Raw genomic sequence first — 27661 nt, 5'->3', positions numbered from 1 at the left:
GTGTGTGTGTGTGTGTGTGTGTGTGTGTGTGTGTGTGTGTGTGTGTGCAGAGAGAGAGGTCTCTTTTGGCAGTCTGAACCCCTTCTCAGAATTTTTTTTTTCAATGCAGAAAAAAAAATTCATAGGATTACAAAAGAAAACAATGATACTGAAATGTAGTTGTCATTTTCTTTTTTTAAATCACAGATCCTAGGTTAAAAACCCCTGCAGAAGGAAGTCCTGGAGAAGTCTTCACTGTGTTTCAAAAAAGGCAAGTATACTTGGGACAGTGGACTATCATTTACTTAAAAGAAAAATGTTGTGTCACAATAGTAGCTTTGTACACAAAAAGACACCTTTGACATAGTATGTGTTTTCCTTGTATATTCCTTAGATTTGTATTTATGTATTTCTATTCATTGAGATAGTCATCTCAGAGAAGGCTAACTCAGGTAGTAGGAAGACCAGTAGACCAGGAAAAGACCAGGGTTTTCTTTTATTAGCAGTAAGACTCTAGGAAAGCAATTTCACTTCTCAATCTACCTCACCAGTAAAATGGAGATAATAGCATTGGAATCATCTACCCCTGGGGAACATAGTGAGAAAAGGCCTTTGTAAACTTTAAAATATTCTATCAATGCTAATTGTTATTTATCCTCCCAACTATAGTGATGTTTATCTATTTCTGGGCTGAGACCACATTCCCTTCCATTTTCCTAACACTAGGAAATCAACAAAATCTTTTAAGTTGCAGCATTGGCAAGAAAGCTTTTCTGTTTTGTTTCCTTTTGATTTTTAATTGGTTCTGGTTGAAAAAGGAAATGTCATTGCTTATTTAAATTGAGTATTCCAAAGAAAAACTAAAGAAAGTTTATTCTTCCCAGGTGACTGTAAAAGCTCAGGCCCTCCTTCTGAAATGAATGTAAATAAACCCCAGGCCAGGAAGTAGCCCTTCTAAATATAAAAACTGGTGAACCTGGATTCCTATGCTCTCAGATGTGGTCCTTAAAAACAACTATAACAGTGCTGGAGGAGTTAGCTCTTTTTGGTGTCAGGAATCTTTTAAAAACAATTCCCTGGAAGATGGACGATTAAATATTTTCTCTAATCCTCGTAACCTCTCTGAAACTTCTCCAAAATAAAAGTTATGAGTAAGAGATAAAGCAATTTCAGCTGCTTCCACAGTTAAGGAACTCACAACACAAACAAGGTAAAAATCTGATAAACTAACTACTTAAACTTTAACATGCTTTTTCAGTATCCACTCACCCACTACCCAGTAAACAAGATAAGTTGTGGCTTATACCACAACTCAACAACCTCACCCTTTTCCAGGGTGTCAGAGATCCAAAAAGCAGACACACGCTCTGTCTTCAATAATAGCTAAGAGCATGATAATGTTGTATGTCACAGAGCTCAGCCAGAGAACTGAGGAACAGAGGGAACTGAGGCAGGACACACGGGTGCCATTCTGTGGCATCCCACCAAGGAAAGGCAAAAGTAGCCAGCTGGAGTCAGTTCTATCCCCCCCACAAGTCACTTGAGGTAAAGACCATAGTTGGTGAACTGTGAATTGCCCACTGTGAGGGAAAATTGAGACAACTCTGAGATCCAGTCCTGAGGGAAATTGCTATTGAAGGGGAGGAAGTTAGAAAGTAAGCAAAATGAAAAAAATAAAGAAAATGGTTGAAATTGCCAAAGATCTTAGGAAGAAAAAACACTCACTTTAAGACCCTGAGCATAAAGCACGTGAACCTACAGAGACGATAATAAAAGAAAGAAATATGGGCTATTGGTTAGAGAAAAAAGTTCAGGCATCTCTAAACAAATATCACAAGACAAAGGAAAATTAATAAATGTCTGTAATGGCAAAGAAGTAGTTAACACCTTGTTTCAGTACTTTAATTAATACAGAAGTAGTTAACACATTGCTTCAGTTCATGATTGTATCAAGTATTAAGATCCAGAACTGGTAAATCCCACAACTTGTGAACCGTAGAACTTGTGACCTCCTGCAATAGGATGGCTATATATAAGGAGAGGCCCAGACTGGAGAGAGCATAATTGAGAACAGAACTTGTGGTGGCAGAACGGAGAAGACAGAAGAACTGAGAAGAGAACTCTTGTGGTGGCAGAGTCGAGGAGAAAACTTGTGGTATCCCAGCACTCTGTTTGTCTGTTCTGTCTGTGTTGATGTTTGTTTGTGATACTTTGTACAGAAGCCCTGGGACCTTACTGAAAGCCCTGAAAGGATTTTCTGGTTGTCTGTTTACAGAAGTCCTGGAGGAGTGTTTTAGAGGTCTAACAGCCTTTACTGATGATTTGTATTGACCTCTTGGACCTTGTTTGCGGGTCTTTGTTGATTTCTTTGTTGATGGTTTGTGTTGCCTTGTTGGTGGGTCTGTGTTGATTTCACAGGCAAATAGTGAATTGATGATGGTGCCGACAATGTGTATGAATGGTATTGTGGCTCTGTTAAGCTTTGTCTTCCCAGAAATAGGAACTGTGAAGAACTTGAAGTGGACTGGACGTTGTGAGCTTCAATATGGAATAGGAACTGGACAAAGAACTAGACAAAGAACTGGACAAGGAGCTGGACAAGGAGCTGGACAAGGAACTGGGAGTTGTCTGCCTTTGAACCCAGGTGACAGCTGTGTAGATTTGGACAGGAGCTGGGAACATGGAAGAGGAACCAGGGAAGCTGAGAGCCAGCCTTGAGTCAAGATGAAAAGATCTCTTCTTGGGTACCACATGCTGACTGAAAAGATTATGATTTACTGTGACCTAGGGGTGGAGAACTTTGACCATTGTACTTTGTGTCCATTGAGGAGACAAGCCTCCTTAAGGATGATTAAGGACTTATTAAATGATTGAGTTACTAAATGACTGTACTTTGTTTAAAACTTTGTGGCCACTTTGGTGAAAACTATGTGGCCATTTTAGTGATAAGTTGTTATGTCATAACATTGTGAATGCTGTATTTTGATTTTTGTGAATGTTTTGCCTTAATTTACTGCTAAATAAATGGAGAGTTCCTATACTATGTAATCAGAACCTTGAAGCTGTCTATACTATGTAATCAGAACCTTGAAGCTGTTCCAGCAGTCCTCTGGAAAGCTGCTTGTGCTTGGCTTTACAATGCCTGATAAGGCAGAGGACCCTGTGGATTCCAAAGAAAGTATGAAACCATAGCAAGATGTTCCTGTGAATGGTTTAAAAGAAAATAGCAATTTTGAAAGCAATATTTGTGGCCTATGGAAATAATTGCCAGAATAGAAAAACTTGAAAACACTGGGGCAAGTCCCATTAAAGAAAAAAACAGAAGACAACTGATTGGGAATGCAGACACAGGAAGGAAAGGACAATGTGAAAGAAAAGAAGCAAAAAGCAATAACATTTTAAAAGAAAATATGAACTCCATACAAGCAAAACATATGATTTCAAGGACAGAATGCTCAGAGACAACTAAAAGATTGTAGGTCTCTCAGAAGAACATGACATGCCAAAAACCACAAACACCATAATACAAGAAATAATACAAGAAAACTGCCCAGAACTTCTGAACACAGAAAATAAAGCCCCAATATAAAAAATACAGAGATCACCTCTAGAAATAAAACAAACAAACAAACAAAAACACGATAGGGCAAATTCCAAGACACATAGTGGTTAAATTTAACACTGACAAACAACAAATTCTACAAGCTACTGGGAGAAAGATTTTTAAATATAAAGGAAAAGAATTTAAAATAACAAAACTATTTTATCCCTACTAGAAACCACAGGAGGGAATAGAATAATGCATTTTGGAGAATAAGGGACTCCAGATGTAACCCAAAGTGACCTCTCTGAAAATATTAGCCTAGTCATTAAAGAAAAAAATATGTGTTCAATTTTAAAAAAAGGCATTCAAAACATTGCTAGAGAGAAAATCAATTACTTGGAAGCTTTTCTTTTAGTACGGTATAACAGAAAGGTAAGCTGGACCAGAGGTCAGAAGGCTTAAGTCTGAATTTTATCTCTGACACTTATTGGCCACCAGCAGACTTCTCAATATAGGTAGGACTCTGCCCTGTGATCCTCCATTCTGATTGGGTGATTTTGTGACCTGTACCACCATTTCATGATTTGCCTAGCCCATGCTCACTTCACTCCTAGCTTGACTCCTGATTCTCCGGACCTATCTCTTTTCACTAGCAACTTTGCTCCAAACTTATGGTATATCTCCTACCCTCTTTCCAGTCTTCCTTGATGAATTTTATTTGTCTTAGTATATAAATAATATTTTATGGTTAACAAAGCACAATGCATATGTTATTTTGTTTTATACTAAGAACAATCCTATTCTTAGTGAGATAGGTGAGATAGGTTCTATTAATATGATGCCCATTTCTTATACATGTGTTGTCTTCCCTCATCAGAATGCAAGTTCCTTTAAGATATTTTTTCTCCTTGTATTTTTATACAGTGAGGAGCAACAGATGGAGACTGTTGAATGGTACTGTGGATTGAATGCAGGGCCTGGAGTCAAAGAGACCTGAGTTAAAATCCAGCATCAGACACTTACTAGCTGTGTGACATCGTACAAGTCATTTAAACGATGTTTGCCTCAGTTTCCATATCTGTATAATGGGAATAATAATAGCCCCTACCTCCCAGGGTAGTCATGATTAAATGAGACAAAATTTGTGAAGCACCAAGTACCTAGCATGTTATAAGCACTATATACATTTTATATAGATATACATATAAATACTATATAATATATACTATATAAATTTTAGCTATTCTTATAATTGTTATATTGTTAGCATTATTATTCCTCCCCACTCTTCCCCATTTTATACAGATCCCAATGCATATATCAGTCACTCAGTAAACTGTTATTTGAATGAATAAAAACTTGTAACACATTTATGTTTCAATCCTCATCTCATGACATGAGCTTTGTAAAAAGCATTTTTTGCTATATTAAGATCAATTATGACCTCATCCCATGTACCTCTACAGTTTAACTAAGGAGTTGTGGGGACTAACAATGGCAGGACTTGACTGGAGTCTTGGTATATTTGTCTAGGATGCCACATTTCCTTTACCATTGTGTTAAAGAGACTTTCAGTAAGCTGAGGGCTAGAAGCAAAAACAATGGGACAAGTTAAAAAGGGTCACAATCAGCAAGACAGTCAATGTTAAAAATAAAATCCTTTGTGTCTGCCAGTCATCTCAAGTTTAAATTTGTTTACATTCTCCTGGTTTTTTTTTTTCAATTTTATTTCTGTTAAAAATTCATGATTTAAGGTTTGTACTTTAACATTATTGATTTTAGTCCTGGTCAAAACCCCCAAATTTCCCAATTTTTAATAATTACATTCTACATAAGGTCATCATCACTAACCAGTATTTTTAGGCTATCTGCTACAAGAATGGCACCATGGAGGCACAGAGAGAAATAATAGCAACAACTCCCATTTCTACATCACTTTTTAGTTTTTAAATTCCATTTTAAATTCCAATCAAAACACAATGCCTATTATGTGAAAAGCAACGTTCACAGTGGGAGATAAAAATCTGAAAAGTGGCATTGATCATCATGATGATAAAGCCAATTAATAATAGTAATAGTAATACACAGCATCATTATAGGACTTTTGAGTTTTTCAAAGCTTTTCAAATTTCATTACATTTGATCCTCACAAAACTCTCTTTAACAAATGCTATTATGTTTCCTCTTTTGCAGTTAAGAAAACTGTGGCTGAGAGTGGTTAAAGGACTAGCCCATATAGTTAGGAAATGTCTGATTCAGGATTTGAATTCAGATCTTCCTACCTCCAAGTTCATTGTTGTATCTCCTGTGCCAACTAGCTACATCTATGGAGCTTAAATTGTACCATGGCATGGAGAAGGGGCAGAGAATAGACAGACACAGGAAAATGAGCATCATACAAAGAAGGGTATGATGAGGACATGGGAGAAATCTATTTTAAATATTCTAAGAAAATGAAAATCTGAAAAGGGTGAGGATATTTTAAGCTAGTGGGAGGTTCAAGGCAGGGAAAAGTCAGGAAAGCTCACAAAATGTTCTCTTCACAATACCCAACCAAATTGATATTGAAATTCAGAGTGGTTAAGTGGCAGGCTTCTCAGACTGAATTTGAATTCAGGCCTGGAGCTCAATCTACTGTTGTCACCTCACTGCCTCTATTTGAATAATTTTATTTAAGATATATGGGCCTCAGTTTCATCAATAAAATGAGGAGATTAGATGAGATGAAGTCTGAGGTCCCTTCTAGTTCTAAATTCTATGAAACCCATTATTCTATAGTAAGGTAAAATTGGATAAGAGGCCTTCCCAAGGAATTTCCTTCCAGGAGGTATGTCTTTTAGCAAGATGCCAGAAAGCATGTTTGACTAGAAGGAGGTATGGAAAGGGCTACAATATAATCCAATTACCTCTGTCCCAAACAAACAAAACCCTTACTCCCATTGAGTCTAGTAGAAGAGATAAGACAAGGATATAAATATTACAAGATAGACTCTGATTAGAGTCTGAGATGGAAACAAAATTAAGAAGAGGCAGAAAGAAGAAAGGTGGTGGCTATTAGTAAGGAAGGTTTTATGGAGCTAGACCATATGTGTAAGATTTCAGCATAAAGATATTGGAGAAACAGATATTCTAGGCAGATCGAGCTGGGTAAAGTCTCAGGGGACCATTATCCCTTTGGCTAGCAGAGAATGTTCACACAGGCAGCCAGGTACCTAGCTGGGAATCAAATGGATGGAGTTTTGGACTTAAGAGTCAGGAAGGCTTGACTTTGAAAACCACCTCAGACATTTATTAGCTATATGACCCTCAATAAGTCACTTAAAACTCCTGCCTCATGTAAAATGGCAAGAATAATAGTATTACCTCACAGGGTTGTCATGGAGATCGAATGAGATAATATATGTATAGTACCCCATCTGGGGTCACTTTCCAACTTGGCTTCACATTGGGAGGTTCAGTCCCCAAAGACTGGGGGGGCTTTTAAGGGCTCTTTCAGTAACCCTGATTATCACTAGCATTTCTCTTATTGTTGCTCAGGAGCCCCCATTTGATGTGCTTCCTATAGTGTGTTTCAGGCAGAGTTAATAAGCATTCAGAACAGGGCTATTTACTATGAACAGTTTGTATATAATATTTTCCCACAAAAGCCTAGGTAGGGCACTGTCTCCCATAAGAACACAAAGAGTCCAGGGTAATGGTGGGCTCAAACTTAGATTATAAACATGCAGTACACTTGAGTAGTGAAGCATACAAGTAGAGGACAAGTGTGTCCAAAGGGTAAGCTTCCTTTTTTTAGCCAACATTCTTTTCTGGTTCAAGGGAGTCACATGCCTTGAAGCTGCTTCTTTCTTCAGGCTAACTTTCTATGTCTTTTGTTTCAGTATCCATACTTGGTTGTCAGTCTGCTCTAGGTTACATGTGTCATCTCTATAATTGGTCCATTCTCTTTGATGACAGTCAGTAATAGGTGGGGATAAGGGGGGGGCAAAGAAGCAGAAACTCTTTTCCTCTCTACTACCCCAAGAGGGCTTCACTCATTTAGGAATCCTTAATTTCAGAATTGAAATCTTCCACTGCCAGGTTAATCCAGTCTCGAAGGAGCTCATTTATGAACTGACCAAGTGCTGTGTTACACACAGATACAATGGGCAGAACCAGAGATTCACAATTCAAAAAGAGATCATAGGACATAAACCATTTAAAATTTCATTAGGTCCATTGATTGACTGATTAATGTACTAGAGAGTTAAGTGGTATGTGTAGGTATGTGTATACACATATGCCTCTGTGTGTAGGCATGTATATATCTTTTCAACTCTTAAAGTACCATATAAATGTTGGGGTTTGTTTATTTATCTATTTGTTTCTTTGTCTTTATGTGGGAACTATAGCAGAAAGGGTTGGAGAAATAGGCTGGAGCCAGATTACAGAAAGCCTTGAATGCTAAGCTAAAGCTTATGATCAGAGGGAAATTGTCTTAAATCATGTAAGATTTTTCAATCAAAAAACAATATATGATACACATCTTAACAAGAGGCTCTCTCTTTCTCCACAGACTATTACAGCCAAGCAAAATTCAATTCCCTAACGAAATACTCTCACATGCTTTTTTAAGAGCATTCTTGGCCTAGTGCCTCACATTTTAGTAATTAGTATTAAATTGATGTGAATGTCTCTAATAACTGAATATAAAAGCTAACTCTTTTTGCTTCAGAATCTGTTTTCTATGGCAACCAAATTAAAATAGTCTTTTCCTTCCTGTATCGCCTCCTCAACAACATGTTGACTGAAAATGCTAAATAGAAAATATTCTGTCATCAAAGCTTGGTAGATTTTGCTCCTCTTTAACTAACATTAACTCAGGCTAAAACCAAAGCCATGGAAAGGTCTTTGAATTATTTTTAAATAAATATCTGAATGCTGTTCTGTAAGGTCTGTCCAGACAATATTCATTTAGAGCAGCAGAGAACATATAGAGATATTCACTGCAAAAACGGGTCAAAAAAAAAGGAGCCAAGATGGTGGAGTAGAAAGAGGACTTTCCCATGGCTCCAGCTTCCACCTCCTCCAATACATGTAAAAAAATGACTCTAAACAAATTGTAGAGGTACAGAACCCACAAAGTGACAGAGAGGAACAAATCTCTCACTGAAGGCAGCCTGGTAGCCTGGCAGGAAGGGTCCATCACATTGACCTGGGAGCTGAGCCCAGCCCCATGTGAATGGTTTTGGCCCCATGGCAGCCCCTACCAGCAGGGGGCAGAGCAGACTTCAGGACAGTGAAGCACCAGCAGCTGTGGCGGTTTCCAGACTTCTCAATGCATAAACGCCAAAGACAAAGTAAAAGATCAGTGTGGACTCTGTTGGAACAGGAATGGATGGAAGAGCATGGTTCAGCCCCTGTGCCCAGGGCAAGAGTGGTGGCTGTGCCACATCACCTCAGGAGCTCCTGGCCTGCAGATTTCAGGGGGATCAAATGACCATTCAGAGGGTAACTGCTTTTGCTTTGACCTGCTTGTATCTGGATAGCAGTCTTGGGTAGAGGCCCTGGGGTGCGTGGCCAGGTGCCAGAGCCTGTGGGGTCTGCAAAGAGTGTATCCTCCTAATTGCTCCAGCAGCTGCAAAAACCCCAGCAATTTGGGACAAAGCTCTCTCCATTCTGAAAGTAGAGTTCTACTGTGGCAAAGATTTCAAAAGTCAAGTAATTGACTGGCAACATGAGCAAGCAGAGGGAATGCAATTCTACCACAGATTCCTTTTTCAGGGACAAAAAGGATCAAAGCATGGAATGGGAGGAAGACAATGAAGTCGGAACTCCTGCGTCAAAAGCTCCCAAGAAAAACATGAACTGGTTGCAGGGCATGGAGGAGCTCAAGAAGGATTTTGAAAACCAAGTAAGAGAAGTGGAGGAAAAATTGGGAAGAGAAATGAGAATGATGCAAAAAAAAATCATGAAAAGCAAGTCAACAGCCTGACTGAAGAAAATAACACCTTAAAAATAGACTACTCAAATAGCAAAATAGGCCCAAAAAGCCAATGAGGAGAAGAATGCCTTAAAAAGCCAAATTTGCCAGATGGAAAAAGAATCTCAAAAGCTCACTGAAAATAATTCCTTCAAAATTAGATTGGAGCAAATGGAAGCTAATGACTAGGAAAAATCAAGATACTATAAAACAAATCCAAACAAATGAAAAAAATAGAAGGCAAAGTGAAATATCTCGCTGGAAAAACCACTGAACTGGAAAATAGATCCAGGAGAGATTTAAAAATTATTAGACTACCTAAAAGCCATGATAAAAAAAGAGCCCCATCTTTCAAGAAATTATCAAACAAAATTGCCCTCATATTATAGAACCAGAGAGCAAAACAGAAATTGAAATAATTCACTGATCACCTCTTGAAAAAGATCCCAAAAAGAAAACTCCTAGGAATATTATAGCCAAAATCCAGAGTTCCCAGGTCAAGGAGAAAATACTGCAAGCAGTCAGAAAGAAACAATTGAGTATTGTGGAAACACAATCTGGATAACACAAAACCTAGCAGCTTCTACATTAAGGGATCAAAGGGCTTGGAATATGATATTCTGGAGGTCAAAGGAGCTAGGACTAAAACCAAGAATCACTTGCCCAGCAAAACTGAGTATAATGCTTCAGGGGAAAATATGGTCATTCAATGAAATAGAGGATTTTCAAGCATTCTTAATGATAAAACCAGAGCTGAACAGAAAATTTGACTTTTAAATACAAGAAGCAAGAGAAGCATGAAATGGTAAAAAGGGAAAAGAAATCATAAGGAACTTATTAAGGTTGAACTGTTTACATTCCTACATGGAAAAACGATCATTGTAACTCATAAGACTTTTCTCAATATTAGGACAGTTGAAGGGAATATACATATGTTTGTGTGTGTATATATACATATGTATATATATATGCATACATATATATGTAGGAGGCTGTAGGTGTGTATAAATATATATGTGAGTGTGGGCATATGTATGTACATGTATACTTGGACAGAGGGCACAGGAAGAGTGGAATATGAAGGGATGATATCTAAAAATTAAAATTAAAAGGTAAGAGAGCAATATATTGGGAGAAGGAGAAAGGGAGAGATAGATTGGGGTAAACTATCCCATATAAAAGAGGCCAAGAGAAAACTGTTACAATGGAGGGGAAGAGCAGGAAGGTAAAATGGAATGGGGCAACCTTACTCTCATTGAATTTGGCTTAAGGAGGGAATAACATACACACTCAGTTTGGTATCTTACCCTGCAGGAAAATAGGGGGGAAGGGGATAGGAGGCGGCATAATAGAAGGGAGGGCAGATTGGAGGAGAGGGTAGTTAGAAGGAAACACTTTTGAAAAGGGACAGGGTCAAAGGAGAAAACAGAATAAGTGAGGGGCAGGATAGGATGGAGGGAAATATAGTTTGTCTTTCACAATATACCTACTATGGAAATGTTTTGCATAACTACACATGTACCATCTATATTGAATTGCTTATCTTCCCAGTGGGGGTGGGTGAGGAGGGAAGAAGGGAAAAAACTTGGAACTCAGTTTTAAAAACAAATGTGTATAAAAAAAAAAAATAAGGGTCATTCTAGAGGGAGAATGAAGATCTGTCCAAAACCAGAGCAGCTACTTGCCCATTTACAATCAGCTTGTAGAGATAGCTAACATGGGGCTCACAACACTCCCAAGTTCAGTCCCAAACCAGATTAAATTGTATCTCCTATCTGATATTAATAGTAACTATTAATTTAACTGTATTAAAATACACACGTGTGCTTTTTTTCTTTTTCTTTTTTTTACACATGTGGTTTTCTAAGTCAACGTGGCTTGCAGGAATCCTTATATACAGTTTAGTGGTCTCCATTTCTATTTTAAATTGATACCACTGAGCTGGAGAATTCAGGATAGCAGAAGGTGGAGAGAAGGAGGAATATATGTTATCTATAGATGTTTCAGGTGAATTTTAGTCCATTTCAAACACCTCCCCTTTGAAACCATTGGAGGAAGTGGCCAAGATGAAGCAAATAAGAATGATTTGCCTTTCAATTCATATCCCTTTTCCTGACAACTTTGGGTGAAATTCTAATGAGCTGATAATAGTAGAGAGCTGGTAAAACTAGAAAATCAAATAAAGCTATGGATAATTTACCCATCAGAGAAGTACCTGCATCCTCAGGGCTTTACAATTCATGGGAAGAGCCCACACACCATTAACAAAGTATAGCCAGCTATTGCTTATTTTTAGGATAAGAGAGAGGGAATTAGGTAGTCTGGTCAACGAAACATCTTGATCAGTGTGGGGAACCCATGGCCTCAAGGTCCCATGTGACCCTCTAGGTCCTCAAGTGAGGCCAGCCCTTTCTCTACATCCAAACTTCACAGAACAAATCCCCTTAATAAAAAGATTTGTTCTGAAAAATTAGGATTCAGTCAAAAGGTCACCCCCAAGTACCTAGAAGGCCGCAGGCTCCCCACCCTTGATCTTGTTTAATGTGGTTGCCATGAGGAGTCCTGAGGCACGGTGGATTGAGGATCAGCCTTATGGTCAGGAAGACCTGCTATAGATCTGAATCTTTCTTCTTTCTTTTTTTTTTTTTGGAGGGCAATTGGGGTTAAGTAACTTGCCCAAGGTTACACGCTAGTGTGTGTGTGTGTGTGTGTGTGTGTGTGTGTGTGTGTGTGTGTGTGTGTGAGTTCTGAAGCTGGAACCGAACTCGGGTCCTCTTGACTCCAGGCTGGTGCTTTATTCACTGTGCCACCTAGCTGCCCCTTTTTCTTCTTTCTTTAGCTGTGTGACCATAGGTAAGACACTTAACCTCTCAAAGCCACAGATAACATAGGTCATAGATAAATTGCCTTTCTGTATCATACAATGAAAAAAAAATCATAAAAAATAAAATAATCATCTTATATACAACACCAGAATGAACCTCCCCATTCCCTTTTTTACCTGCCAAATCCAACCTTATATTATTATATTATATAACATTACACATATATTATAATATATTAATTATATTACAATTTTCCCTATCTAGTCCTATCACTCCTCTGCTCAAAATTCTTTAAGGATTCCTAATTTCTTACCAAATAAAGTTCACACATCTGGCATTCAAGGAACTCCACAATCTGGTACCACTTTATCATGTTATTCTCCAACCATATCAGTTTTCTGTTTTGTAAACTTGCTCTAATCTCTGTCTATACAGACTTCTTATTACTATCCATACACATGTAATGTTGCATTCAAAATGACTTACTCAACATCCCTCCTTTGTATATACCGTGCCTTTATACAGGCTGTCCCTCTGTCCTCTTGGAATCCTTAGATTTATTCAAGGCCTAGCTCAAGTGATACCACTTATATAATACCTTTCCTGATCCTAAACCCTTAAATTACTTTGTATACATTGTGTGATTATCTACATACATGTCTTCTCATCTTCTAGTTCCCACCCCAAAGAGAATGTAAATTCCTTGAGAGCAGAGAATATTTTTAGCTTTGTCTTTGTTTTCCAGCACCTTCTACAATGCCTGACTGTATAGTGAACTGAATGATTATAAACCCTGACTCTAAGCCTCCACCCTGTAATGGCAAGCACATAAGTAGTTCACACTTTATATTATTTCAGCTATTGAATTAACACCTTGTTTCAGTCTGTTAAGAAACAGAACGTGTAAACTCCACAACTTGTGAACTCTTGGGGAGGAGCTAATGACTATATAAGGAGATCCTCAGGGCTAGGGACAGCAGGAATTGAGAAGAAGACTCTTGTGGCAGAGTCAAGGAGAAAACTTGTGGTATCCCGGCTCTCTGTTTGTCTGCTCTGTGTCAATGTTTGTTTCTGATACTTTGTACAGAAGCCCTGGGACCTTACTGGAAGCCCTGAAAGAGGATTTTCTAGTTGTATGTGTACAGAAGTTCTAGAGGAGGGTTTTGGATGTACTGGGACTTTACTGATGATTTGTGCTGACCTCATGGACCTTTTTGGTGGGTCTGAGTTGATTTCACAGGCTGATAGTGGTTTGATTGTGGTGCCGGCATGAATATTATTGTGGCTCTGTTAAGCTTTGTCTTCCCAGAAACAGGAACTGTGAAGAACTTGAGGTGGACTGGACACTGTGAGCTTCAATACAGAATGGGAACTGGATAAAGAACTGGACAAGGAGCTGGACAAGGAACTGGGAGCTGCCTGCCTTTGAACCCAGGTGACAAGCTGAAAGAAGACTTTACTTAGATATTGTGTATTGACTGAGAAGAATGTGATTTACTTGTGACCAAGGGGTGGATGGCCTGTGTATTTTCTACTACCTCTTAAGAGGGTATTGAGTAGTGACTAATGGCTGAGTAGTGACTCATGACTGAATAGTGACTGATTTGTAACTTAGTGTGCCCCATGAGTGGAGAATTTTGACTTGTATTTTGTAAATCTTAAGAAGGCAAGCCTCCTTAAGGATGATTGAATGAGTGAGTTACCAAATGATTGTACTTTGTTGAAAACTATTATGACCACTTTGGTGTAAACTATGTGGCCATTTTATTGATGTCATTTTGAATGCTGTATTTTGATTTTCTGTGATAATTTGTAACATTGAGAATGCTGTACCTTCATTCCTTGTGAATGTTTTGCTCTGATTTGTTATTGAATAAATAAGAGTGTTCACTATACTATGTAATCAGAACTTTAAAAGCTATTCACAGTAGCATTCTTCTGGAAAGCTGCTTGTGCATGGCATACCACACCCAGGCTATGATAAAAGTCATTTTCATATTTTTCCTAATCTTTTAAGTGGATGTAAGTTTTATGAAGGTAGGAACTAAACATACTTGTTGCTTTTCAGTCATTTCAGTCATGCCTGATTCTCCATGACTCCAGTTGGGATTTTCTTGACAAAGATACTGGAGTAGCTTGTCATTTCCCCCTGCTCATTTTACAGATAAGGAAACAGAGGTAAACAGGGTTTCATAGCTGTTAAGTATCTGAGGTTAAACTGGAACTTACAGAGAAGATTCTTCCTGACTCCAGACCTCACACGCTGTCCACTGTAATACCTAGCTTCCCATCTAAACATACTAGATCTGGAGTTAAAAGACATGAGTTTATATCCTCCTGTACCTTATAAAAAATAAGTACTCTATATATGGTTAGCATTTAATACATGCTTATTGTATTGAATTTTCTAGTAGGAAATATTTAACTAAACATTGAATATAGATCAATTTGAGGACTTAGAAGGCATTTTAATAGTCTACTGCAGAGTCATGACTTTGATTATCATTCTCACTATACAAGATAATTCTGACTAATTAGATCAAGGTGGCCATAGGCACAGTGCTTCCCCTCTTTTAATTTAATTTCTTCATGGATAATTGGAAGAAACTGAACCAGATGACATCTTAAGTCCTTTCCAGTTCTAAATTTTTATTTTTTTGCTTTGGATGAATGCATTTTCATCCAGCCAAACTGTCCCCCACCCCTACCCCTCCAAAAAATTAAGCTGCTTCTCAAAGCTCTTACCCTATCTGCATAAGCTTGGATAAGTCACCCCTCTCTTGGCCTCAATGTCCCAACAGCTCCCATATTAAGAGAATGGCACTAGACTATCTTTAAGCACCCTTTGGCTTTAATCCCTGTGACCTTGCATTATAGTCCATCTGTCTTGAATGGAATCCTCTGATCCTATATTATATTTCATCTACCAATATAAATATTTTAAAGAGGGCCAAATTCCTCCTTATCCATAAAGTCTTCCCTGACCAGAACAGCCCACATTGCTCTCTCCCTCTCTTTCTTCTAAACTCCAGCACTAATTAGTGTCTCTTTTGCCTATTAATTATGTTTTGCCTTTTGATATCCCTTCTCTTGCTTCTAAGAACTGCTATTTCAAGGATGACCAAAAGATTATTTGAATCATCCTATTATCAGTTGACAGTTTCATGCATACTGAATGTCAGCTCCTAGAGGGCAAGTGTTGTATCTTGCATTTTTTTGTAGGCCCGATGTCTTACACATTAGATCCTCAATGAAAGGAGTGGGTTGGGGGCTTTGATTCTGTTTTTCAAAACAAGAGGAAAAAATCTCTCCCATTTCATCAATTTCCCTCCAAATCAAAAAAAGAAAAATAATTAAATATTGGTAAAGAAAATGTAACCTCCTTCCTTCCCAATCCCCTAACTCAAAATAAAAAAGCTGTCCATGGCATCATTGAACTTGTCTCCATTCAGTGATGAATATGGGAACCAAGGCTAAGTAGCCAGGTTCCAAGACTGTGGGGTAGGGCATACTCACATCTAAGGATTCAAGGCAGTACCAGCAGAATGCATGTTTACAGTTTTTGCACATCATTTGGGCACAGCCTTCATCCCGTTCGATGTACACTCGGCACTTTGGGCAGCGTTTGATCGGTGCATCTTCCTCGTCTATTTTGAAAGATGAGCTGTAGGAGACACTTTGTTAGGTTTACTCTGCATTGGCTTCTCAATCTTACTCTTTACCCATTAGCATTATACATCTTCAGCAATATCAATTTTTTAACATAAATTCCAGAATGCTTTTTTTTTTCTTTTTCCTGTTTAAAGCATTCACCTTGCCAGGACTGGTTATACAAGATGGAATAATACCTTGGAAGCATATGAGGTATAACTGTATGGTTCTTAGGCTTCTAGACTTAAGGGGGGAAAACATCCTTAGAGATTATCTAGTCCAAACTGCTTTTTTACAGATGGGGAAATTGAGGCCCAGAGAGATTAAGTGATTTGTATGAAATCCTACAGGTTACAATGTATTATCTGAACCCAGAACCTTAGACTATAAATCCCATGGTCTGTTTAATGTTAATATTAAACACATACACACAAATACTTCACCATCCAACGTTCTCCAAAGTAGATACCTGGGGAGACTGTCTATACTCACCTTGTAGGAAAATCCTATGGAAAAGTTAAACAGGATAAGCTCTTACTAAGGTGACTTCATATTCTCTTTAGCTCACCTATCAACATGTATTTGTGAGAAATCATGAGAAGCAACATGGAGGAATGGAAAGAACACTTCACAAGAAGCAAGATTGGGTTCAGGCTTCCAGCCCTGCCTCCACCTTTGACCTAGCTGTGGGAGCAAATTACTTCATTTCTCGGAGTCCTATCTGTAAAATGGGGATAACACCACCATAACTCTGAAGGAAAGGAACTGAAACAGGTAACCTTAGGAAGTTTCTTGTGTCTCTGTGATTTAAGATTCTGTAAATGACAGTATTAATAGAGACATGAGTCACCTGCACTGAGAGCAAGGGAGCACAATCATACAGTCAAGTGTAAAGCATACTAACTCTGTGGTTAAAGAACCTGAGGCCAACCTCTTCTTTACTGTTTTGTACCTGTACAACCTCAACAAGTCACCTAACTTGCCTGAGCCTCAGTTTTTCAATCTGTAAAGTGAAGAAGTCAGATTAGATGGGTCTCTAAGCTTTCTTTAAGTTCTATAATCCTATTTATGCTCCAAGTAATGCTTTTAGAAGGGATACTTATATTTAAGTGGACTTTACCACAGTTGGAAGAGATCTCAGAGGTCATATGGCCCAGTGAACTGGAATTCCTTCTAAAATATAACCTACGAGGTCAGTTTTGACTTCCACTTAAAGACCTTTAGTGAGAGATAGAGCTCAGCACCCCATGAGGAAGCCTACAGGTCTAACTTTTAGGAAACTTTCCCTGATATCAACTTCTGCAAATTCTCACCACTGCTCTAAATTCATCTACCTAGAGACAAGGATACCAAATCTAACCCTTCTGCCACACGAGAAGGGTATGGATGTTTGAGAACAGCTATCTTCCTTTTCTGCATTCTTCTCTGTCCCCATAACTAAACCAAGTTTCCTTTTCTCCAAGCTACGCATTATTGGGTTCTCCAACTGTCCTTCATTAAGACATGGTTACCATCCTGGCTACAACATCTAGATATATAATAACTTAGAATGTCCCCCCTAAGACGTGGTAGCAAGAACTTAGGGCCACACTCCAGATGTACAACTAGGGCAGAGCAGAGTGGTACCTATCCCTTCCCTTATCTTAGGCATGACATTTCCCTAAATGCAGCCCAAGATCACATTAGCTTTCTTGGCTGACACATGGTGCTTAGACCCTAGGGATGCCCAGAATGAAAGTTGGGTATCTGTGTGGAGAAAGCAATGCAGAATGATAGATGCCTACAGCTATTAGCAATATCAGATAGCTAGATAGTGCAGTGGACAGAACACAAGACTTTTTAGTCAGGAAGACTTGAGTGTGAATCCAGCCTCAGACATGCTAGCTGTGAACTCGTCCAAATTACTAAACTACTGTCTGCCTCAGTTTTCTTATCTATAAAATGAGAATAATAATAGCACCTGACTCACTGAGTGGTTGTTATAAAGATCAAATGAGACAATATTATGAAGTCCTCAACCTGAAAGTGTTTTTGTAAGTGCTATTATCATGGCCACACATACTCTGGTCCCATGAGGCCAGTGATTATTCTTTGACATGAGGAATAGGTAGAATCTACATTCTCTGGGTGTTTCTGATGAAGTCATTCAAGAGACAGTGAATGAGAGGTAAGGTGGGCCGTGGAGAGGATAACCATTTGTTAAGCACACACTATATGCCAGGCACTGTGATCAGCACTTTACAAATATTATCTCATTTGAAGGTTATGAAGAAATGCAAAGGGTTTGTGGGCATATCTGGCTATGGATTCTTAGCAGTTTTGTTCATGAGTCTGAGAATGGATCACTAGGAGGTCTGCTTTGACTCTAAGGAAAATTTTGATTGGTGGGAAAATTAAATGTGGATCCTGGGGCTAGGAGCAGGCTGACACTCTGTTGGTGTTTCAAGTACTGAGGCTGGGAGACTCTGGAAATGAGTGCTGCCTCATTGACTGATTTGGGGAGTGATGAGGAAAGAGTGCTAACAGATGCTACATCTGCATAGCACAGTTCTGTATCCCTAGTCTCTGAATGAGAAAATAAAACCCAGGGAGAGGTTTGTATATGCTGAGCCTGGGGCATGATAGAGATCAGTGTGTCAGTAAGCCTGCAGCAGCAATCCCCTAAACCAGGGGTGGGGAACCTGCCTAAACGCTCCATTTCTTTTTCACATGATTGGTTGCTTTCTATCCTATATGAAAGGATACAGCAGATTTCTTGAAGACAAAAGCAAGACATGATATTTTCCCCCTATTCAATTTTACTTTAATAGATTAGGCCATAATTCTAATGTGATGTGAGATTTCTAGATCTGTCATTTAATAGATAATATTGTTCTTAGCTTCATGAGGCCTAAAAAATGATAAGCATAACATACCTCTGCTTTTATCTATATATATATCTTTTACTGTCAAAACAGGAAAGGGTCAAAGGTACCATTCTAGAGCATGTCAAAGGGGATCCTGTGTCCAGGTTAACAATGAGCTAGTAATCACTACTCTTTGGGTAGTGTTTCCACCAGTCATAGTCTACTTTATTGTTATCTAGCTGAATTATCGCCATCTTGTCTGCAAAGATATCATAGAAAACTATCAAATGCCCTGTTGACATTCTGGTAAGCCATATCTATGGCAACATCTTGATCTACTAATCACTTAGTTCCTCTGTTAGATCAGAAAAGAACAAGACTCAAGCACTGCCTCTTCTTTTTTTGTGTGAGTGTTTATTTTATTTATTTATTTTTTTGGAGCAGGGAAGGCAGGGCAACTGGGGGTTAAGTGACTTGCCCAAGGTCACACAGCTAGTAAGTGTCAAGCGTCTGAGGCCAGATTTGCACCCAGGTTCTCCTGACTCCAGGGCCAGTGCCTAGCTACCCCAGCACTGTCTATTCTTAATGAAGTCTCTTGTGCCTTAGTGGTGTTTACCTTTTTCTTAATGCTCATAAAGCATCCCTTTAATACTCTCTCCTAGAAATTTGTCAAGAATCAAAATCAAGGTTGTTATTAGCCTATAGTTTAAAAAATAAACTTTCAGTTCTGGAAAATCTGGATATTTGTTCTTTTCTAGAAGTATTAAATCTGTTCTACCCATTCTTTCAAAGGTCCATAATAGTGGTTTAGTGATACCATTTGACAATTCTTTCAGTACTCTAAGATGTGGTTCCCCTGGGCCTGGTAATATGATTTCATCCAAAGCAGCTAGGTTTTTTTTTTTTAATCATGTATTTAGTGATCTTAAGTCCCTTTATTTCCCTCTGACCTTCACGATCAATTTATTTTCCTATAGACCTTGTTATAAAGGGCTTTATCTAGTACCATGATCAAAAGGACTTTCAATACTTAGGGAAATGGGATATGTGAACCTTATTCCTTCAAGCCTAGGGGTACAGAAACAGGTATAAGTACTTATTATCATCAGAATTACTATTATTAATGTCTTGAAATTTTAAATAGAACTTTATTTTTATCAAGGCCTTTGCTACTATTTATTTGAACTTCACAGCAACCCTCAAAGGTCTATAGTATATTGTTATCACCATCTCATAGATGGACGATTTTAGAGAGACAGTGTGGTACAGCAAATAGAGTCCTGGGTTAGGAGTCCGAAAGACCTAAAGTCAAGTCCTGCCTGAGATAGTTAATAGCAAGGCACTTGCTCTCAGCCCCTCCATTTCTTCATCTATGGTAACACCTACCTCACAGAATTGTTGTGAGGATCAAACCAGAACATACTGGGCATCTCAGAAGTCTCAATACAGTTTTAAGTTATTAGAGCTTAAAAACACAAAGACCTTTTTGGCATATTCTGTATATGTAAAGTACTTTGCAAAACTTAAAGCAATTTTAAAATATTAACTATTATTTGCATCATCATCATCATCATCATCATTATGGAAGGGTCATAAAGATAGTAAGTGTTTGAGGACAGACTGAAACTCAGATCTTTCTGACTCCAGGCCCAATAAACCAATGCCACTGAGCAAATTTGGAGAAGTGAGCTAACTTTCTCAAGCTCACACAGGAAATTAGTGGGAGGGGTAAGCCTGGAACATAGATTATCTGATTCTAAGGCCCACACTGTGCTTGGAGCACAAGTACTTTGGCCATACTTTTGGCCATCTCCCAGAAACCTGGAACTGCAATCCAGTGGGGGTAAAGCAGCACCTTTTAATGACTAAGGTGCCCCTGTCATCTCTCTTCCCCCTCACTACACCCTAGAAGACAGAAGTGACAACAGATTCCAAGTAACTAAAGGGACTCGTTGTGTAATGAAGCAAACAGCCCTTAGGAATTCCTCATATTCTAAAAGAACTTTCTCCTAGGGGAAGACTAGAGGCTTTCTGACCCCACCCTCCTTGCTCCAGCCACATCTGACTGGTATAAGCCAGAAGCATCCTACAAAAGGAGGCTACCTTGTTTCTCCAGGGAGGAAGGTGACTGGCATTGTTTCTTGGCAGCCTTGCCCAGGATGCCAGTTGGCTTTACAAGAAGAACAGAATTCCATGTTGCATGCCTTACACTGCACCAGCTGTGGCGTTTGTGGCCCCATATCTTGAAGTTGGCAAACAGCTTGGCAAGTAGAAGATGGGCACCATGTCCGGCAGGGATCCAGCAGCACTTCTAATGTAGGAATGTGAAATATTCAGTTAGAATTACAAAAGGTTACAGAAGGTTACTCTACCTTCAGTCCACTGAACACTTAACAGAGCACATAGTACTGAGGGACCTATGTCCAAGTTGGAATTGATCACTCTTTGGGTTCAGGGACCCACTGTGCTAGGTATTGGCAGAGAAGTAAATAATAAAGAATTCTTGCCCTTAAAGAGCTTAGTCTATGAGGGGGGAGGATTGTGAAGCAGACAAATAACAACAAGTACATATGAAAAGCATAAATAGCAGGCTATGGTTGAGGTGACATTTTATAATGGGAATGTAAATTTTTAAGATCTTCCCTGCCCCTGGGCTAAAGTGCACCTGGAGCCTGGGGTGGGAGCCTTGTTTTCCAGTAGATACTTTTTGATTGGCCAGTGAGTCTAGAAGGTTGTAACATTCTCTGAGCCAGGAGCAGGCTATATAAACCCTTATTTGAGGCTTTGTTTTGGGGCTCACTTTGAGAAGTGTTCTGTGATTTGATCAGATGAGACTCTGGGAAGCCGTTGTTGAGAGCACCCCGGCTTTGAAAAACACAGATGTTGATGAAAGCCAGATGTTGATTTGGTATGGATGTAATGGTTGGACAGTTTGGAAACTGTCTACTTGATCTGTTTCTCTGTCTTGATAATTCTGTCTGTATACTCTGAAGTCCAGGGTGTTGACCTTTTCCCCCTGAACTAGGTAAACTATACACATCTGATTAAAGTAAGCTTGTTAACCCATTTTGAGTTGCTTTCCTTTATCAAAGCAGATCCAAGAACCTGTGTTGGCAGCCACCCTGAGGACGCTTGGGGTGCTTGCTGCTACATATTTACAATACTCCTTAAAGAATGGGAAAGGATCTCAACAGGAGAGAGGTGAATAAAGGAAATATTTCTGAAAATTAGTAGCACTAAGATGTACCATGAATCAAATCATTCAAATGACTGGTAACTACATTATCTGTCTTGTTCTAAAATTTTCATTTAAATTGTGGACTGATTTCTGGGGAAAAAAAACTCTCTCTTGAGTATCAATTTTCATGTGACAGCAAAGATTATTAGAGCTGAGGGTTTATACTTAATTTAAAACAATGACCCAGTACCAATGAGTGGTATTTAGAAGCTGTTCCACTCCACTCCCAAGTTTCATTCCAAAACTGCATTTTTCATGATAAATACAACCTTTCCATTTATGAGCCCTGTTATCAATTTGATTAATGTTTTATAAATATCAGGGGTAAGAGAAACAGGCTTCCTTCCTCTCCTTCACCATCCTTCCCCTTTTATTTCCTTAAAAACTGGGTGGGAAAATCTGAATCTTAAATTTAGAGACTGGGCCCTTCATCTAAAGATAATTTTTCAAGCAATGGCAGCCTAGTTGAAAGCAAGGCTCAAGAGAAAATAAGATGCAACAATAGAGGTGAAAGGTGAGAAGTGACTGAGAAAAAGAAGTACTATGATAAGATCACAGGATTTGGAGCTGAAGTGAATATTAGATGACTTTCATTCTACACAGGAAGAAACCAAGGCCCAGATGTGACTTGCCCATGGTCACACAAGTAGAGTTAGTGGGGATTTGACTTAGGTTTTCAGACTTCCAATGTCCTTTCTGCTTCCCCATGATTTCTCTTGAGGTTGGACATGCATAGGCTAAAAATGACTGCCACCTTTAAGGGACCTAAATGACTATTCAGTAGCATGAAGTAATTGGAAATTATGTTGGAAAGAGTAGATTTTAGAGTCTGCATCCTAATTCTGTTCTTTCTTACCTTGTTATGACCTCGGACAAGCCATCACTTGTCTAAGGCTTAATTTCCTCATGTGTAAGTTTATAAGGTAGCCTAGTATCTTGGTTCTTTGATAAATTGTCTCTAGTTTGTCACTGGAAAATCAGAGCAAAGAAGCACAATAGAGAAACTTTAAATAAAATTGGACTCTTCTGTCTAAAAGTGACCCTGCATCACTTTGTGTCACAACTGTTGGATCTAAGGAAACAGAATGAGTGGCCTGAACTAAAAGCAACTGCAAAGTTCTGTTTATCTCCATCTCCCACCAGTTCCTGATAGCTGCAAATCTCAAATACCCCAGAGCAATATGCTGGGAGAAACAGGGTCTTCTTGGAAGGCAGAGTGACATAAAAGAAAGTCCACAGAATCAGAAGGCTTGGGTTCATATCCTGGCTCTGGTACTTAGAATTTGGGTGACCTTGGCTGAGTCTGTCACTTTTCCTTCCTGAGCCTCCATTTTCTCATTGACAAAATAAAGTGGCAGGACTGCTACTGCTAGCATCCTGTCTAGATCTGACATGCTATCATTCAGCTTTCCCTTTCCATGAATTCTCTTATTCCCCTATTCCTGTCCCTATCTTTGGTCCAGGATCTTACCTTGAAAGGGCAAAAGTTTATCATCAAGAGACAGAATCAAATGGGTCAGAAATAGGATAGTGTCACACCAATTCCCATGACTGATTATCCACTTTTAGAAAGTGACAGAACCAACCTAGAAAGATTATCACAGAGGTGCAAAGGGCCTTAGAAGATAAACTGAATCCCTCATTTTACACTTGGGGAAACTGAGGTCTAATCAGGTGAAGTGATTTGCCCAGGGTCACACCAGTAAAAAGAAGCAGAACCATGACTTGGACCTAGGGCTACTCATTTCAAATGCATTCCACTTCCATTCAATTTCCAATGCCCCAGAGAACATAAGTGGACCACATTTTTTTTCCAGCCCAGCTTGTATTTCATTGAGTGTGTATATTATGCGGGGATATATTAGTCCAGGGTCTTTCAACCAGAAGGAAGAAATAGCCCAGATAGATAGCACTGTCCATTATGTTATCACATAATGACAGGCCCTATTATCAATGGGGTGGTAAAGGAAAGGAGGCCATAGTTGAAGTTCCCATGGAAACTAATTTAATTTTGTGACTTTTTGAGTTTCTACAATGGTAACACTGTGCTTGTTGCCTTGCTGTCTTGTGCCTGGTGGGCCAGATTCTCATTGGGAGACAGAAAGTGAAAGGGATTTGGGTCCAGTTCACCTGTCACACAGGCTGCATCTCTGGGAGGCACTTAACACCATGAACATATTGCCAGTGGCCTCCAGGGAAGGGGAAAGAAAGGAAAAAGAAAATAAATTACTGGTATGGTAATTATAAATAATGCTCATTTATTTATTAAAACAAGGTTCCTAGGGATCTTTATCTTCTAAAACTTTGATGGTCTAATGAGAGATCTTTGCCTGGTTTAAAAAATAACCAAGCTGAATTTCTTTGAAATATTCATAGGAATTCAGGGTTTTTTACCTGGTTAGACTACCTTTTGGTCTGATGAATTCTGAATTTATGAGCTTTTAATAAAATGACATTTAGCCAGCTAGAAATAATTTCAATGTTTTAAAAAGAAAGAAAAAAAAAGTCCTGTAGTCTTATTTTCTTAAGGAGCTCAGAGACTAATGGGGTGGGCAACATGCAAACTATTATATATAAACAAGGTATACACAAGTTAAATTGAAGAGAAAATCACTGCCAATGTTTTGTATTGATTTATGATGTGCTACCTTCTCCCCACCTTAGTATATAAACTTGTAGAGGGCGGGAACTGCATTTTTTTTAATCTTTGTAAACTCAAGTGTTTACAGCATAGGCTCAGACACAGTAAGTACTTAATAAATGCTTGTTGTATTGTTTAAAAATAAAAAACAGTTATTTTGTATTAGGTGTTGAGAAGTAAAACTCTTTGTTTTCTTTTAGGTTAAAGTAAATGGCCTCATTTTTTATTTCTGAATAGGTCCAAAAGATTCTTGGACAGGAAAAATTATCCAGCTCCCTTGTCTAATGAAACAATAACCTGAAGAGCTTATTTACTTGTAACCCCCAAATCTTCCACTTTTGGTGAGAAATTCTCCCTCAAGAATGATTGCACAGGAGCTTTGAAAAGTTTTACAATCTGGATTACCTAATTTTATACTTAAACATATTTGCTTTTTATAGAGTGTGCCACTTGATAAAAGTGTTGGGTATGATAAACGTCAAAAAAAAAACAGATTCCATCTAAATGTATAGACTCCTAAAAAGCATATTCTAATGCCATTTTTAAAAAGGAAAACAAAAATGCAAAATACGTTGTTTTTGGAAGAAAGTTGTGACAGGCAATGATGTTCCCTTAAGCACTTAAAAAAAATTCACAAAATTCTGATCTGTGTCTTCCAACCAGGCAAAAGAACCAGTTAGGATTTGCTTTCAATCTGACTGTGTACTCTATTTATGTTTGAAAGTGTTTTTTGATTTAAAAACATCATTCAGTATTGAATACTAATAGGAGATGATGAACAAGATGGGCAAGGCTCTGAGGATGTGAAGACAAATCAAGCATGCAGCTCTTATAACATGCACAACTAAACAGAACTTCTGAAACTTCAAGTTACTTGGAGAAACATTATACAGACAAGTTTGGGGTAAATAAGTAATTGTGGATGATCAGTTCATTGTCCTATACCACGAATGGGTTTAAAATCCAAGATACAACACATTTGTTTTGTTTTTAAAAAAGAGAATTGATATATTTTTTTAAAGTCAAGAAAGTGTACTATAATAGAGTTAAAAAAAAGAAGAATCATCTTTCAGGAAACAAAGAAAAAAAACATGTCCTTTAGAGGAAAACCATGTTATATTTCAATTCTTAGTATACTAAAGTTATCAGGCGATTGATTTTAAAACTCACCATCTAAGGTCCTGTATTGGTGATCTATGGGGGTTACTGATACAGAATAAGTGATTATGGAACCTTTTCCTGGCAGATCACATGAATTAAAGTAGGAAAGGTACTTGGAGATAATCTAGGCCAACTATATAATTTTACATTATGAGGCCACTGAAGCTGTGAGAGGGAACGATTTACCCAAGATAAGAAAGAGTGTCAGAATGAAAACCATGACTTCTGATTCCAATTTCAGTGCTCTTTTTTGTTGATGTTTTGACCATGTAGAACAGAAACAAGGCCACTAGAGACATCCCACTTCAAACTCTTTGTGCTACAGCATGACCTTGAGCAAGTCACTCACTTTCTGTGGACCTAATTTTACCTATCTATAGTGGAATGAACTAGATGTACTCTATGATTGCTTTCTTCTCTAAACCTATCATCTTTTAGCTTGGAAGATATACTTTCCAAGGGGCAGATAACCTTAGGTAAATTTCACTTTAGCAGAATTCAGTACATCAGAATTCCAGTTTAGGGAACATAGAATCATGGCATTGACAGAAGCCTAAGAATCATAAAACAGAATATAGCTTCAATGGCATTATGGAATCACAGACTGTATAATGTAATCTCCTCACCCTTATGTGAGTTTTCTAACCTATACAAAACAAACTGTAGGGTGATCACAAGAGATAACATAGATATAAATCACTTAGCAAGTTTTAATGTGCTGTATAAACATTAAGTATTTTGATGGTGGTAATGATAATGATTTGCTTTGCAATAATTATTTTTACCCTTGCAAAGGCATTTACAATAACATTCCTTTAGATTGTGGGCTCACTGAAGATGACTTAAAATATGCTTTGATTTACAAAGGTTCATTTTATAGCCAAAGTGCTATAACCGAAAAAGCCCTGGATTTGGAAAAGCCTTGGGTTATAATCCTGGCTCTGAATTAATGGCTATGGACAGGCCACTTTACCTTTCTAAGCCTCAATTTCCTCATCTGTAAAATAATACTTGTAGTACCTATCACACTGAGTTGTTATAGGGAAAGGGCTTTGAAAATGTTAAATTACTACATAAATTTAATATGTTATTGTTATTATTTGGCATTTCAAGAAAAATAACATTTTTTATTTCAGAAGATGAAATATCATAGGGCTATTTCCCTTGGCACCCTCCCCCTCCAACAACAAATCAGCAAGTGGAGTAGTCAAGTACAAGGACAATTACATACCTCTTTCAAACTGCAGCTTTTTATATCTTTGCATAATTTCAGATGCAACCATACATTCAATCTAATTAAAAACACAAAGAAGAACAGAAATAAGCTTAAGGTTAGAAGAAAAACAAAGGCATATTTAAATGTGTATGACTTTTAAGAGCTGCTAATATATAGGCCAGAGCAAACCAACCAGGTAATCTAATTGGAATAAATTTTCATGCATTAAAAGACTCATTTGTATTATTAACATGCCTCATTCTCTTGTAGATGACCTCGTTTTGGGCAAGCTGCATCTGGGCAGCTAATTGCAGTTTCTAGTCCTTCTTTGATCAACAGCTCAACATATTGTTTCAGGCACTGTAAGAAAAGCAGATAAAATGTATTTAAATATTCTTCCATTTTGTTAATAACATAATAGTCATTAGTGGGAAAAAAATTAGAACCTCAGGTGTTGAAGATGATGACCACAAGTTGTCAAAAAAGATAAATTAAATTTATTAAACACTTATTTAAAAAAAACAAGGGAAAATATCATCACAGAAAAATATCTGTCTAAATAATCCAAGTTTTGTTTTTATAAGAGTTTTGTTATATA

General features: G+C 38.1%; 1 protein-coding gene and 1 long non-coding RNA gene across 10 annotated transcripts in view; one reads left to right on the top strand and one right to left on the bottom strand.

Annotated features, from left to right (window-relative positions):
• The window catches only part of LOC138143536 (uncharacterized), a 43078-nt gene extending 32051 nt beyond the window's left edge, over window positions 1-11027 (top strand). Inside the window, exon 4 of the long non-coding RNA XR_011163715.1 lies at window positions 187-11027. This is a non-coding gene — a long non-coding RNA (uncharacterized lncRNA). The remainder of the gene's footprint in view (window positions 1-186) is intronic.
• RNF144A (ring finger protein 144A) overlaps window positions 1-27661 on the bottom strand; it is a 161557-nt gene that overhangs the window by 16330 nt on the left and 117566 nt on the right. For all 9 annotated transcript variants that reach the window (XM_069064787.1, XM_069064788.1, XM_069064789.1 and 6 more), the window contains 4 exons: window positions 27319-27423; window positions 27079-27139; window positions 20911-21118; window positions 15827-15974 (listed from right to left, as the gene is read on the bottom strand). In XM_069064787.1, the coding sequence (XP_068920888.1) occupies window positions 15827-15974; window positions 20911-21118; window positions 27079-27139; window positions 27319-27423 (522 nt within the window). The remainder of the gene's footprint in view (window positions 1-15826; window positions 15975-20910; window positions 21119-27078; window positions 27140-27318; window positions 27424-27661) is intronic.

The sequence above is a fragment of the Petaurus breviceps genome, unplaced genomic scaffold (assembly GCF_028583685.1).
Source record: "Petaurus breviceps papuanus isolate PSGF00001 unplaced genomic scaffold, PetGlider_PUasm1.0 90644, whole genome shotgun sequence".
NCBI lineage: Eukaryota > Metazoa > Chordata > Mammalia > Diprotodontia > Petauridae > Petaurus > Petaurus breviceps.
This window is presented reverse-complemented; position numbering and strand designations above follow the sequence as displayed.